A 16049-nucleotide genomic window follows, 5' to 3' on the forward strand; every position below is an offset into this window, starting at 1 on the left:
CTGGAATTTGGTTGACCCATTCTAAAAATGTGGCTATCCAAGCATGTAAAATTGAGGGCAAAAGGTAACGTGGCTGCTGGTGTTCTTGGAAACTTTGGAAAGTAAACACAGCAAAGCAGGTTTCTTGTGCAGGGAAAGGCTCAACACATTGAAGGTGTGAAGCCTCATCATTTTGGACCACAGTTTATCAGTACAGCATCTGTTTGTTGCTGCTCGTTGTGTTTGCTGTTGTTGCTGTTGAAGAACTGCAACAGGGAGGTGGTGGAGCCGCTGTCCCCGGAGGTGTTAAAAAAATGTGTGGATGTGGCACTGAAGAACATGGTTAGTGGGCATGGTGAAGATGGGTTGGGGTTGGACTAAATAGTCTTAGTGGACTTTTCCAACTTAATGATTCTCTGAAGGGATACACATGGCACAGAACTGCAGAATAACTTGGGCTGGAAGGTATGTGGGAGGTGTCTTGTCCAAGACCCTGCTGACAGCAAGGTCAGCAGTGACTGCACCAGGGTACTTGGGGAGTTTTGCTTTCATGGCTTGAAAACTGCTGAGCCTAACAGAACATCTAGCAATGCCAGCATTCTTTCTTCTAGGCTGGGTTTAGCAAGAATCTGAAATACAGATGAAGCAATGTGTAGGGTATGACAGCAGTCAGTTTGGTAGGTTTTCATAATGTTGCCGAGTCATTGTTTTTATTTCTGTATTTGCTCTCTTACATAACATGATCACAGTAACATAGATGTGCTTGCATGCGCTACAGTCCAAACTTCACTCTGGACTTTTAGGAAGAATGAGTGACAGATAATATTTATTTCTAAGAATATCAAAGATAGATGCACATTTGTAAATACTAATAGCAAAAGTATGAAGGCATGTAGGACAAGAATTAAGTGGGAAAGTTAAGCAGTGTAAAACTTCTTTGAGTAATTCAGTAATAGATATGTCATCATTCCTGTGTAGAATATTCCTCTCTAAATCCAGGCAAAAATCTGGTTTTATTTGCAGAGAAAATTCTTCTCAATGCATTGATTTGCTGTGGCATTTTGGCAGTGTTCAGGAAGAGCTGGTATAAATTTTTATATTTGTTCTTACTGGTATAGAATTTATCTAAGAGATGGAGAGAGTTACCAGAGAACTCCTCGCTGATCAGTTGATCTGCTTGGATTCGATATATGGAAGAATGTCTTTCCAGGCACAGTGCTACCTGCTTAATAGATTTCAAGAAAGAAATTTTAGGAGGAGATCTAGACTTTTGTCCAGAAATGTCTTGAAGGACAGAAGGAAGTTAAGAATTTTGACTGTTGAGCTTTATGCTACAGTGATATGAAGAATCCCAGCTCTCTGTTGTGGTGAGATCTGAACGTTCACCAGGTTCTCCTTTCCCTTTCTTTCTTCTCCTTCTAGAATGGGAGAGAATTGCACCAAACTCCAGTAGGTCTGCTTGGATGGGGACAGTGGTGCAGGATGCGTCTGTATACTTGGCAGTATGGACTGCCATCTGCTTGAGGTAGTGGACTTCAGTAGCAGGAGGATGACAGAAATACTCAAACCTGCCCTAGAAGGCAGCTTGCACATTCATTAGCTACATGCTGCATTATCGGAAGTTATTGAGAAGGGTGAGACAGGTTTGCTGCTGGTTAAAGCAGACAAACTTCCATCAGCTCTGCAGGAGTCAGGCTGCCTGGTCCTTATCTGTTCAGGCTGCCTGGTCCTTATCTGTTTCCACTCATGTGAATTAAGCCCAGGTTTTCAGAATAGAGCTGGAAATACTGATGCAGCCCATCATGGAAGCATTCCACATTTCAGTAAACCATGAGGCGAGGAGCTAGGGAGAGAGAATAAAAGTGGCTGATATTACACCAAGGGGTTGTTTAAAGCTAGAATGGAAAAAGGTGCTAAGAACGGCAAATTGAAGCAGGGGATTATACAGATTTGGGGCAAGGAGGACGATAATGGAAAAAACAGACAACGTTAGTTTAAGTTGGAGGTTTTTTTAGCAGAATACAGTAGGTTTTAATGAGAGGGGAAGAAAGCCACTTAAATAAATGAAGAAAACAGTGTTGTAGTTATGGGCTCATTTTGTTTTCTTTCTAAATTTAAAAAAAAAAAAAAAAAAGAGGAATAGCCTACTGACAATTAATACAGATCGTGTTAGTACAGATGCTTGAGGATCAGGTATGGGAAACACTAAATGTGTATGTATTGGCAGTTGTGGTTCATGTGCACTCCAAGCTCTAGATGAACTTAATGGATTACGAGCAATTGCTTTCCAGTAGGTATGAAGAACAAGGATGGAGCCAGCACCAGAAGCAAGGGAGATGTGGGTAGCATGGCTGCTCTGGAGGCTGCAGGACACAGAGCTCGGTTGGGAAGAGGTGGATGTCTTGTGGCAAGACAGCTACAGAAGCAGCAGTAAAAATGTTCATTACCTCATAGTTCATTTCATAGTGAAGTAATTCAGCAACTGCTAAATGACTCAAACTGTGGCAATTTGAAAGCAGATCCAGTGGCAAAGAGTGGGAAGGGATTCTCCCAACTCTCTTCTCTTCCATTCACATTTCAGCAACTTTGCATTCACATTTGGGAGCTCAGCTGATCTAGTTGGTTTAAGCCCATTGCCTCTGGCCATTCTGTTCGCCCTCCCTGCACAGCAGCTTGTGTGACTGCATGGACTAATTTGAAGAACTGATCTGAAGGAAAGTAATCTGGAGGGAAAAAGAAAAATTTTGTGGCTGGGTTGGTTCTACAGTCCAATTCACCCCACAAAGTGCTGTACCATCACACTGGAAAGGATAGCGTGTTTTCAGGAATGGAAGGCCATGTGCTGAGAAGAAGCGAAAAGATCATCACAGCACATGCTGCTGAAGTAATGAATGAAGAACCAAGCTATGAAGAATGAGACTGAAGTTCTTTGGCATGTCTACCTTCCATATTTGTACCTTCATCACTATTTTGTTGTGACTAGCTGTTCTAGAGGCTCTTCATGCATGCACAACAAGTGTTGGGAAGTTTTTTTATCTGTTGTGTGGGGTTTTTTTCCCGTTCTTTTGAGCAGTGGAACCAAGAGGAAGAGTAAAGTTGCAAAACAAGGTGGATACCCAGGAAAAGAGGCGAGTGTTGCTGTTGTCTTTGCTCTGCATCATTTTATGCTAATGGCCAATGGGGTGCATAAATAAAGAGATAAAAGGAGAACCTGTGATAGTTGCACTGTACAAAGTCACGTGCATCTGGAGAGCTGCTGCATTTGGCTGCTTCCTGGAACAGCAAGTCCTAGCTCAGTTCCAGAAAATTTGTGGGGCAGGAACAAAAATGCAAAAGTTACTTAGTTATTAAAGCTATGAACAGGGAAGTGTAAGGTCGGATTCTGTCACAAGAGCCTGGCGTTGTCTCAGATGTACTTCCCCATTCCTGCTTGCCCATCCACACTGGCAGAATGTGGTGGTGCCTTAAAGTGACCAAACATTGCTGCTGAGAGCTGCGCTTAAGCAGAATCCTAAGAGACAACTTACAGTATAGTCAGAGTACAATAAAGGGGAAAAGTACAATTTTGTCTTCAGTGGATAAAATACTGCAGAACCTGTAGGAGACATCACAAGCATTTAAGTCACATTCACTGGGATGTATAATCTGTTCTATTTTAAATGACTTAAATAACAGGAGAGCAGTGACACAATATAGGATGTTAAGTAGAGATAGTTTTTTACTTACGTGAGGTGTTTTGTCAGATCCAGTTTCCCTGAATTTGCTTGAAGTCTTTAAGTGACAATTGAACCACAACTGCCAGTGTTATCTGAGGCCTGGTTATCTGAACTCCTCACTTGTGACAAGTTTGCTCTTTGCATGGAGAATGCACGTTGTTCCAGAGCAAGATAGGAAGAAAACTGACCTGGCTAAGCATAGAGCTCCTCAAGGAGGAAAGATTTCACAAGTCATATGGCATTGACTGAAGCTTAACTTCTATGCCTATAGTTTCTATTGAGTTAAAGTTCTGAATTGCAGGACTGTTCAATTACATGGTATGGGAGGGAGACCCAGTCATTTAGCATGAGATTTGCTGTGCAACGCAAGCCTAGGGCCCAGTTTAAAAAGCAGTGCAGAGTGCTCTTCAGCATTAATGAAATTTGCATTCCCAAGCTGTACAGTTAAACAACAGTTGTTGTAAATACACACCCAAGTCAAACAGTAACTTGCAGCCAATTATGGTTAGTAGTGCCATTGCTCTGCAGGCCTGCAGAGTGGAAACATGAAGTGCATTTATAAACAAGGAGGTCACGCCGTGCCCTAGGCAGACAGTCCTGAAAGGAGAAAAAAGGAGTCAGTAGATGGAGATGAGAAAAGGGCATGATGTGGGAGTTGTCGCTGCACTGAGGCAACAGATGACAAGCTCATCTGTTACGAGTTACTCAGCAAATACGGCCCTACAGAAGCATCAGTTGTGCTGAAGACAGGTTTTTTTGCTGACAGAGCTGTGTGTTCTGATACGGGCTTTTTATTCTGTATTTTATTTCTGAAGGCAAATTTTATCTCATAAACAGAACTGTGAAGGCAAAATTAATTGGAGTTGTGCCCTTTCATGCTGCTCTGCAATGTCTGAATATGATGTAGCTTTTGTTTGCTTTATTCTTTGTAATCTTAGCAGCCTGGAAGCTGCCAGTGACAGTAGCCTGCCTGCACTAAGAAACTGTTTTTCAGAAATTACCGCTGCTTATGCAAGTCAGCGAGATCCCTCAGTCTACTGCGGTCCTGCTGTAGATTTTCATCTGCTGCTGTCGCGTCTCAGACATGGGGTTGGTTGGGTTCAGCGCTGAGCAGGATTACTTGACCTGGTGCTCAAACAAAGTAAACAGAAGCAGCTGGCAGGCCCTTCTGGCTCAGGTTCTCAGTGCTGCCAATTACTTTAAGCAATAGTGAGAACATTTTCCTGGTGTAGACATGGTTATTGTTATGTTTGCAGAAGGGTTATTTATACATAGTGACTCATGGAAGGGCTGTTCTGATTTGGTGTTCTTCCATTGTCTCTAAAAAAGCAGCAGGACGAATGGATGCCCTGTGTAATTTCATTAACTTCTGGATCTCAGTGCTAAGCAAGAGTTTGGCTGTGGAGCTGAAAAGAGGTTGTGAGCATAGGAACATTGCAGGTTTCCTTTTGCAGGGAAGTTGATGATGGTACTTCTGCCCAGTTAACCCCACAGCCCTGCAGTGCACTTGTGAGGCCCCATCTGGAGTACTGTGTCCAGGTCTGGAGCCCCCAGTACAAGAAAGACAGAGCTGTTGGAGAGGGTCCAGAAGAGAGCCACAAAGATGATCAGGAGGCAGGAACACCTCCACTGTGAAGACAGGCTGAGGGAGCTGGGCTTGTTCAGCCTGGAGAAAAGAAGGCTGTGGGGTGACCTCATTGCAGCCTTTCAGTACCTAAAAGGAGCCTACAAACAGGAGGGGAGTCAACCCTTTGAAAGGGTAGATAATGGCTGGACAAAGGGAAATGGTTTTAAGTTGAGGGAGTGAAGATTTAGGTTGGATGTCAGGGGGAAGTTCTTTACAGAGAGAGTGGTGAGGTGCTGGAACAGGCTGCCCAGAGAGGTTGTGGATGCCCCGTCCCTGGAGGTGTTCAAGATCAGATTGGATGGGGCCCTGGGCAGCCTGGTCTAGTATGAAAAGGGGAGGTTGGTGGCCCTGCATGTGGCAGGGGGGTTGGAGATTCATGATCCTTCAGGTTCCTTCCAATCCGGGCCATTCTGTGATTCTGTGAATTGCCTAGGTCTTGCATTATTGTTGGATGCTGGAATCCATAATTGAGTTTACTGCATCAAAAAGTGTTTCTATACCATGCATGTATGGCAAGGATGGGGGTGTAGTGCTTAAGTCTCTGCGGAGAAAAGGCCTCTTGAGCTGAACTGCAACCAGCCTGCAAGAGCCTGTCTGGACGATGGGTGTACTGCCATGTTTTCCATGTGGCTGTAAAGGCAGAGGCCTACAGACACGAGGCACTTCCTCTGTGGCACTACCACTGTGGACAGATGGCACGCGTTAACACTGGCTGACAGGTGGGAACCAGGCAGAGAGAGAGGTCACAAGAGGCAGGACTGAGAGTACATTTTGGTGGACTGGTCAGGGGCAGAGTTGTAAAACCATTTCTCATGAGGGTAGGTGCTTCTCTGAGGCCTTGGCTGGAGCACCTCTGTCTTCCTCGTGTATGTGCTGCGATGTTACCACCTGACAGTGAGGTCAGCATCTATACAGAAACCACAGTGGTCAGAGTTAACTAACCTGCATTTGGATCCTGGGAATCCTGAGAGGCTTTCTGGATAGTGTGATGTTGGTGAGCCTGAAGTTTAAGGTGACTAGTTGAGAAATCAGCAAAATAGAAGCAAGGAATCTTCTTATTAACAAGCCTCAGAGCATTTCTCCTGACATTCTTGTTGGATTTGAGAAACAGAACTGAAGAGTTCTGGTGGAGGGACGATGAATCTGAGACTTCTGTTAGGGACATGATGTGTATAGGACTAAGAGATTTCATCTTCCTCAACTGCGGGTCATTAAGACATTACAGCACCGAAGTCTGACAAGGCATTGTAGAATTGAGTGTTCTCTATTTTTCTTGGACCATCAGAATAGAACTGAAGTCTTCTGGTGGAAGGAAGATGAGTCTGAGACTTCTGTCAGAGACATGACCTGTACATGGCTGAGGGATTTCATCTCCCTCAGTGCTCATGATTAGTAAAACATTACAGAAGTCTGAGAAGGCATTACGAAATTGCACACTCACACTGGAAACAATGCATGTATGGCTGTCCTGTGCAAGTTAGACACAAGATGAATCTTTAACTGGACAAACTTCTGATCATTTTTATGCTTTGTTGGTTTTGTTTGTTTTACACCTTTGCTTTCACTGATTTCAAGCAGTTAAGCAGGCAGCCATGCATACGAAAGCTCCTAATTCTTGTCCTGTGAATGCAAAAAAAAAGTAGTTCTTGCCAGTGTCTGGATTATTCTAGTGGTGGTGGTGAAATACATCTGCACATTTTTGTGATGAATATTGAATGAAGGGGAAATAATAAATATATATGTGGTATATTTCATCACTTGCAGCTATCTTTTTCTCTTTGAGTGCTGGCTGAAGTTCAGTTTGTGGCTATAGTTTAGCCGGATGCTTATCTGAATAATCTGAATATTTAGACTATGTAGATATACTTTATTTTTTGACTTGTCTTTTCCAAACCTAAGCCTAAGTTGCTTCTGCTGCTTCTTTGTTGAGGCTTTCATGATTTAGACTGTTTATTTACATGGCACATTTCAGTAACTGGAGCATATTTTCCAGAAATTATTGATTATTTTCTGGAGGATGACAGCAGTGAAAAACTCTTTGTTTATATGACCTTGACAATCAATTGATTGCGTTAGACAGTCCAGGTCGAACTGAATCACAGTGTGTGCCTGTCAGTGTTCTTGATACACATTTGTATATATGCATGATCTTATCCAAAGATCTGTAATACGAGGAGAAAATAAAATACGTAGTTTCTAATCTTGCACATTGCATGATCCAAATTAATTTTGTAGATTATATGACATTTGCTGTCCCAATCTCTCTGTAAATACAGTGTGATACTGAAATTGCTTACGTTGTGTAAAAGAGAATTACAGTATGAGTACAATTTCTTGATTAGCTGAGAAATACTTAATTTAATTTAACCAGAAAAGTTAAATACATATGATTCATGAGTTTTCCCTCAATCACATGCCTCATTTACAACTTCAGCAGTTCTCAAATTAGTGACTTATATATACATCACAAAATACAGTATGAACTTGGAAAGTGATTTCAAGTGATTAACTTTTACATTTTTTTAAGAATGCAATTTAACTATCTGCTTAGACCAATTTCCTACCCTTAATGCAGCCCAGCTGCATTTTCCTGCTCATGCACTGTGTCGGTGCAAGCGATCATGCAGCTGGCAAGGTCTCACCAGGCTGAGTATTTTCTAATGCACAAGGTCAGATCAGCAAAGTGCTGGTCTTGCCACGTGGCTGCACTTTGCTGACACAAAGTAGGGAGTGATGACATGTGGCCATGTACTGCCAGAAAAGTGGGAGAGCCTTTGGCAGTCTAGTTGTAGTTCAATGGAAGTCCTTTTCAAGCATTTTTTGCCCATATTAAGCACTTCTGAGATACATTTGGCCCTCTCCTAAATGAGCAGCTGTGATCACACAATCACAGAATATCCCAAGTTGGAAGGGTCTGACAAGGATCATTGAGTCCAGCTCCTGACTCCATACAGCACTACCCAACATTCAGACCATATGTCTGAGTGATGTTACACTCCTTGAAATCCAGCACTCAGGGCTGTGCCGACTGCCCTTGGCAGCCTGTTCCATGCCCACCGCCTTCTGATGCAGGACCTTTCTCTAACCCCCAACCTGACCCTCCCCTGACACAGCTCCATTCTCTTGTGTCTTTCTCCCCCCCCGCAACCTCTCAGTACTCTTTTCTTGGGCAGCTTCCATGAGGCAGTGGGCAGCACGACAGTGGATGTTGCTGGAGTTGTAGGATATTCACTGTTACAAAAGCAAGATGTACTCTTTTATTTTTGTGGCTACTGTCATGTGCTCTGAGTCAATAGGGGGACTCTGAGGAGGCACAGGGTGACTTAAGTTGTTCTGTACCTGCCCTCTGGTTTTCATCTCTAGATCCGTCTTCCTCTCTGTACCTTATGGTGAGCAGCTTTGCCCCTGAGACAGTAACAAGGTGGCTTAATGCTCAGTCACTACCATTGGCAGGTCAGCCGTCCAACCATGCACTGAGACAGGAGCTGATGTTCCTCACTATCCTCGTGATACAGATCGCATCTATGACCATGTGTTTCTTCTGGCTATGAATGAAAGAAATGAGGATGTTTATGTTTGGATCTTGTTTAACAACTCCTGTGCAAGACCACCAAACTATCAGCAGCTGTTAAACACTAGCAGAATGAGAATAAAAGCAAGTATCATTCAATAAATCTTTGCTTTTTTTTTTTTTCCTCCTACAGGAATATTTTTACCCGAAATACTTGGGTGAGTCGCAGCTTTTACGTTGTTACCTTGTTGATATGTGGTGCCTAACACTGGAGTTTGTCACATCTGAAGCTCTTCTAAGGAAAGCAATGGAAACCAGGCTGCAATAAGCATGAGGTTCTAATTTTAAGACTGACTCTACACTCGTATGTGATTTTAAGGGTTTTTTTTATACTTACATATTTGCACAGATTGTGTGTTTTCTGTGTGTTAAAACGTTGATATTGCATTTATTATTTGTAGCCTCTAGAACTGGTAAATAATTTAGTCTTTCACTTCCATCCTTTTTAAATTATCTTAGCTATTAGTTAATCTCCATATTTTAAAATTTTACTGATTGGTCCACTGGCTGTTTCTACTGACTGTATCATTGCTGTACCACCATATTGCTTTCTATTTGTGTTTAACCTGTAGCACTTGAAATCATAAATTCCAGCAATTTGAGAAAACTTTGTATGTCTTTTAGATTCGAAAGAGATTTACTAGGCCAGATTTTAGTAGCTACTAATACACATTTAGAGTCATAGTATCGTCTGGTTAAATGATCATTCTGTTCAGATGGCTTATAACTCTACATCAAAGCTAAAAAATGTTTATGAACTTAAGAAGTCTAAGACATCTGGAAGATTATACTATTGCATAGATTTTGCATCCGCCCTCCAAAACCTTGCTTAATGAAACATCAGCAGGCTAGCTGTGTTTTTACATGCTTTGAACAGCTGCCATGTGATCATTGTAATAATACCAATTTCATTTTCTCTTCTTCAGCTTGTATTCACAAATATGGGTCGCCGTATACAAGAAGTCCAGATTTCCTTACATGCGTACATAGTAAGCATTTTTGTTTTGTATATTGTAGTTAAATGCTCTCTTGTGCTCCCTGAAATAATGAAACCAGCCCAGTTACCTACATTTTTAACCACTATTTTAGTACTGTTCATCCTATTTTCTATGCTTGACCTTCTGTACTGATTGTCTAATCTGAGCAACGTAACGAGGCTTTTTCACTTTTAGAACCTTTTGCCTTTTCTCACTCATCACTCAGTGGTTTGATATTTTATGATGGAGAACATTTATTCCCTACCAATTTCCTGATGTCTGAATGAAGTGAAAAGCAAGAGGGCAAGTAGTAAGGTTTACCATAAGGTTGTATTCCATGCTTGTCCTTTAGTTTCCTTTCGAATGCTGACTTTGGCTTTCCCCTGTTAAGTCGCCTTAAAAAGGCTTACAGTCAAACCCAGGCTTTTGTCAGACTTTTGACAGCTTTGTGTAGGCAGTCCTTTGCACTCATCACATGATTATACTGTAGGTTTTACAGCCTTTAAAATTTCAAATCAATTTGGAAGTCAATTTGATATCTGTATAGAAGGGGAGAGGTATTTGCTCCTTGCTAACACTAGAGATTGGTGTTTCAGTAATTTATGAGACCCTTCCAGTTCCCTCTTGAGTTTAGCAGTGCTAAAGATACCATGTCAATATTCTCTTAAGGGTTCTTAATACGCTATGAAAGCAGATCTGCAAAAATGGTGAGAAAACCATGCACACATATATTTATTTTCATTTTTATCCCTGCGGTTCAGTTTTTCACTGTGACCAAGCTGCATCAGTCTTGTGTTTGTACCAGCGCTACCAAAGCAGGATCAGGATTTTGTCAAGCTTTCATGCTTATAAGCACTCTTTTCTGAAGAGTGAATTCCAAAGTTAATAAGTGGTGTGTCTAGACTTGTCCTCATGCAGTGCCCTCGTGTATCAGTCACAGAAGTTGGAGCCAACAGAATGGGAACTCTCAGACCTATGGTACGTGTGTGCTGTGCAGATTAATTCAGCGTGGGATATGAGGCTGGGTGCTTCCCTTTGCTCCTGTGCATAGCACATCAGGGAAGTAGGAGCTGCTGCTGCAAATGGTGGCATCAGCTGGGAACATTGGTTCTGTATAGCTGATCCGTGAGGCAAGTCTGAAGGGTGAGGATGTTTTCTGTGTTCTGAAAAATAAGAACTGAGTAATTGTTTTTAGGGATTCAGTCCACTGGAGATGTGGTGGTTTGGCAATAAAATGACAGTATTTTCCCCCATTAAAATACTAAAATATTTTTAAGTGGCTGAGTTTTGGCTAGGCATTGTTAATTCACAGGAAAAGGAGCCTGAAATGCGCTTGGAAAAATGACAGACCTTGTGCTTAGCTGATTCCAGCATGTTTTATTTTTGCTAGATGCTGCCAAAAGGCTATGTAGCTCTCCAGGGTTGTGCCTGCAAGACACATTTAAATGTGATGTTTCTTAACAGTCTCCTTCTCTTCTCAAAACAAAGTAGTAGAAGGCTCTTTTAATTTGACATGCAAGGACACTGCATAACCCAACAGTTGGAGAGTGACTATTTTATGCTGGAAATAAGGTACACATTTTAATTGTGGCAGTGAATAGGCAGCTTACTGGGGCATCTGAATATTTTCTTTCATAGGATCTTTAGATTGGTGCTGCAGGTAGGGTTCAGCTCCAGGTTCAGGCAGGTAGATGCAGGTGTTTCCAGTCTTTGGGTGTGTAGGTCCCGTTATAATCAGTGAAGAGTAAGTCTCTATTCAGTGCCTGTACAGTGATGCCACTGACAAAATTGTGTCTGCTCTAGGGTGAGCCGAATCACTTTATGGACTCCACAGTACTGACTAGATCTCCACTGACTGCAGTCAGATCTTAGACGCTTGTTTCACACACAGATATTTGCTTTACACATAGATACCTATATTCTGATCTGCTGAGATGGATTTTTTTTCTAAAAGAAGGTATTGTGGGTCAGCTAGGATTTAGGGATTTGATTCTGCAAGAGTTTGGAAAATGCTACAAGATTTTTTGGAAACCCAAGTTACATCTGACCTTAAAAAAACAATAAGATTTTTGTTATGTGTTGAGTGTCGTAATCTTCATAACCTAGCATTTTCCAAATGACGTTTTAATTTGTACCATTTATTAATATCAAAATACAAGTTCAGCATGCAGACTTATGAACTGGAAGCAGCAATGACTGTACTTAGATAAAGTCATGTTTCCACATGTACTTGAGAAATTGAAACAACAATATTCTGTCTGCAATTATGAGATATATATGTGCTTTCAAACATAAACCAAAGCAACCAAACATGTGTCACTTGTTTATTACTTTCAATACTTTTACTGAAGTCTGATGTGTAAATTAATGGGAACAAGAGCTCTTTTTTTCTCTTTCAGTGGAGTAAATCAACTTCAGTGAAGTTGGTGGAATTACATAGCTGTGAAGCCACAAGGAGTCCACAGGACTGTCTTGTGTTTTCAGATGCTCATGAGAAGAGGAGCAGACTATCAGCATACTTTTGATAGGATATAAATATTTTATTATTATACAGTATTATTTTCATCTGGGTCTGCAGGACACATGAGAATCGAGTTTGAGGGAAATTGTTGAAGCATGAGGGGGCTCAAGATAGCCCTGTTGACCTGTACTGGCTACCAACACAGGTGACTGAGAACATTGCCATGTCTGGGAGGATTGGTTAGTGCTGCTTCAAAAAGACTTGGCTTACCATCCGTAAACCGTTCTATTTACTATATACAAATTCTGATCTGACCAAGAAAAGGAGCTGCTCTGTGATGGCTCATCCCCACCTTAACCACTACTTCTGGTGGTGCGTTTCTGGGCAGGGTTTTACCTGGGATATTCTGAGGGCACATGCTGGAGGCAGCCCACATGACTGTCTTGTATTTTGTGTGACACATCTTCTACCTTATCTGTGGCTTTGCCTCAATTCTGCAAAGCTAGAGTGGTGGGGAAGAAAAGTATTGTGGCCTAGTTTGTGCTGAGGAGATAATTGTTTCTGAGGCTCTTAAAGATTGGGTTTGTATGCTTTTCCTGTAGGGTTACTCAGGCTCTAGTTTCTGAGCATCAAGATGAAATACTGAAAATACACATTTAGTTGGCAAGATTCTAGTCACATTCCATCCTGGAACAGCTTCTGGTTCTCTCCTCCCTTGTCCTCTGTAGAGCGTTTTGCTGAGGCTCAGGATGAGTTCTTATCTGCTCAGTGACATTGTCCCCAGCTAGGAACTGGAGCTGTGCTAGTTACAGAGGAGGAGAACCTGAAGGGAGGGAATGTCTGGAGCTGTGTTTTGGTTGAGGTGGGTGAAATCATGAAACTGAGTTAAATGAGCTACAGAGAAATGAATGGCAAACACTTTTATATTGCACATTGTGATAAATAAAGAATGGGCAGCAAATAAGAAATCAGTTCTCCACAGTAACCTGGATAAACTGCAACATTAATGTGTGGCTAACTTCAGCCTTCAGGTAATTCGGTGTCTGCAGGGTTTAGTGTAGATGGGGCTGTCCACTGGGGGTTGCATTAATGAGGAATGTACAGTGCAGCCCATGGTAAGAATGTGACGTTTTTTTCCTGGCAGATATAACATGAACACAGTCCAACCCTAGTGCTTATTTTCTTACCTTATTTTTCTGCCTAACATAGCACCAGCCCTAACGGCTGGCCAAAACACAGCCCAAAAGTCCAAAAGGCCCATGTGCACAGTGGTGAAGAGTGCAGTAGGAAGAAGTGTGTAAGGCTGCTAAAATATTGTTTTGATTGCATATTGCACTTCTCATGAAGTTTCTCTAATAATTTTTACAGCAGAATGAGTCAGATGTCTGTACTTTGTCATTTAAATCAATATATTTTGTCTAAGCAGCAGACATGGTTCTAGGCCCTGTGCAGTGGGCTGCTGCTAATTAGGTGCTGCAAACTTATCTTTTGTAAAACTTTTTGTGTAGTCTTCCTTTTGTCTGGGCTGAATGAGTTTCTGTTGAGTTGTAAGGATGCATTGCCAAGACTGTGGGATTGTAGAAGGAGTTGCTAATGACAGCAGTCCTTCCCCTATAGGCTGCTAGCTGCAGCAGCTATGACAGCTTCTGTCTCCTCCACCAAAAGGACTGGGTCGTCACTGCTCTGTAGTGCTGCCAGCCCCTCTCTGGCACAAAAAACTTCCACATCTACTCACCAGAAGAGAAGCCCAAACATCGTGTGTTCATGTCTTCAGACTTCCTTTTTAACGTATCCTGCACTGCTCCTTCTGCTTAAGGTTGTGAAAATAGCTAATACCTTTACAGTCTTAGAAAGTTGCTGATCTGCAACACTACTAGAACAGATACCACAGAAGAGCTCCCAATTCGTTTTTTGAGAGGATAGGGAAATCTTAGTGCCATCGTTCAGCTATCTCTGCACAACACCATCTTTAGAGTAATTATGAATTCTTTTCTTTACTCAATTGTGTAACAGTTTGGTACTTGTTCCCTCAATCCTCCCCAGAATATGGGCACCGCTTTCTTTGGCCCTGTGGAGAACGTCCATTGCTGACTGTTGGAACTTGGCTTAAAAGTCAGTGTAGGACTTTATTTTGTGTTGGCCTGCTAGGAGCATAACATTGTCTGCAAACCAGATGATTGGTTTGCAGTTCTGATGCCATTAACTCATTGGTGTTTCTTACTTGTTTTCATTCTACACAATAGAACGATAATAAATTGCTCAGCTCTGGAAAAAAAAAAATCAGATAAAAATGTTTTATAGCAATCAGTCTATCAACCTTGGTGAAATCCTCAGTTAAATTACCAAAAGTAAATGAAAAGATCACCCTTCTTTTTTGAATGTTTAGTTGCTGTCTGCTTTCTGTTTTTCCAAACGTGAGGAGAGTAGAATTACAGTTATTTCAGGAGATCCCCTTCAAATTTGGGGGGTAGCAGCTCACTTCTTTTTGCAATTAAATGAATTTCACCTCACATTCCTGGCACAGCTCATTTGGCATGTCAGCAATAGGCATTAGCTTCCAGTTTTCTCAGGTGCGAGTTCTTCTGATAGTGATTCTCTGTTTTATTTAAATGTCTTGATTTTTAATAAGAGCTTTCATCATTGACCTCAATGCATTATTCTGTTTTGTTCTGTGTTTGTGTTTGTTTTTAATTCCTTTTGTAAATCAGATTTGCCAAATCAGTGTTCTCCTGATCCTTGTTACAAAGAAGGGACTGTCAGGTGTGAAGATCTCAAGGGGGACTTCTATTGTGAATGCAAACGTGGCTGGCAGGGAAAAACATGTGATAAAGGTAATGCATGTTTTGTTCTCTTTCAGATCTGTAACAGCAATGTGTTGTGTTTTTCTGTATTTTAAATTAGTCACTGATACTGTGACGTCCAATTCAGAAGTCATAGTACTGAACCTGCGTTACATACCACTCATACTTTTGCCCTTATAGAAATCATTTATTTGCCTCTCAGCATTTTAAAAATGACTTTAATGGATTTCACCTTGGTGTTGACAAGGAAATCTAAGAGGTTATGCCCCAACTTTCTGTCCCACTCCTCTGGAAAGGGCAGCACAAATGAATTGGTAGTTGCTTTGCAAATGCAACTCCCTCAACTGATGCTGTTAACACTGTGGTAACAGAGGGCAAATTGCAGATTCTGTTAAACTGGCCTATCTTCCCATTCCCTTGCAATAGCAACAGACACTTCTGGCAGATTGTTGTCATTTCTTGCTAATGCATGAACTGGTGACATTAGTCTGCTATATCCCTTCTCAGTGGTGCGGTATTATTCCAAGTCCACTCATAGAGTGACTTAGATTGGAAGGGACCTCAAAGCCCACTCAGCCCCAACCCCTGCCATGGGCAGGGCTGCCCCCCACCAGCTCAGGCTGCCCACGGCCCCATCCAACCTGGTCTTGAGCACCTCCAGGGATGGGGCACCACAGCTTCTACTACAGCTTCTACTCATTTCCCACTGTATATTCCCATCAGCTCCAATGAGAATATTCAGACAAAGTATTTTTTCATGCAGAATGTCCCAAGACCAAAGAGATTTTCTGTATTCTGTAATGAAATACTGAATAATTTCTCCCGTTGTTATCTGATTCCTGTTGTTTTTTTTTTTTCTGGCTGTCAGGGCCGCTGCTGTTCTGCCTGCCAAAATTAAATGGCTGCCAGAAAGCACA

The 16049-nt window shown here is 41.8% G+C and overlaps 1 protein-coding gene across 1 annotated transcript in view; it reads left to right on the forward strand.

The window, feature by feature from the left end:
- Positions 1–16049, forward strand: part of GAS6 (growth arrest specific 6) — a 36573-nt gene that overhangs the window by 6016 nt on the left and 14508 nt on the right. The window contains exons 3-5 of the mRNA XM_031613766.2: positions 9027–9051; positions 9820–9882; positions 15040–15162. Of these exons, the coding sequence (XP_031469626.2) occupies positions 9027–9051; positions 9820–9882; positions 15040–15162 (211 nt within the window). The remainder of the gene's footprint in view (positions 1–9026; positions 9052–9819; positions 9883–15039; positions 15163–16049) is intronic.

Source organism: Phasianus colchicus, chromosome 1 (assembly GCF_987193195.1).
Source record: "Phasianus colchicus chromosome 1, bPhaCol1.hap1.1, whole genome shotgun sequence".
NCBI classification, from domain to species: domain Eukaryota; kingdom Metazoa; phylum Chordata; class Aves; order Galliformes; family Phasianidae; genus Phasianus; species Phasianus colchicus.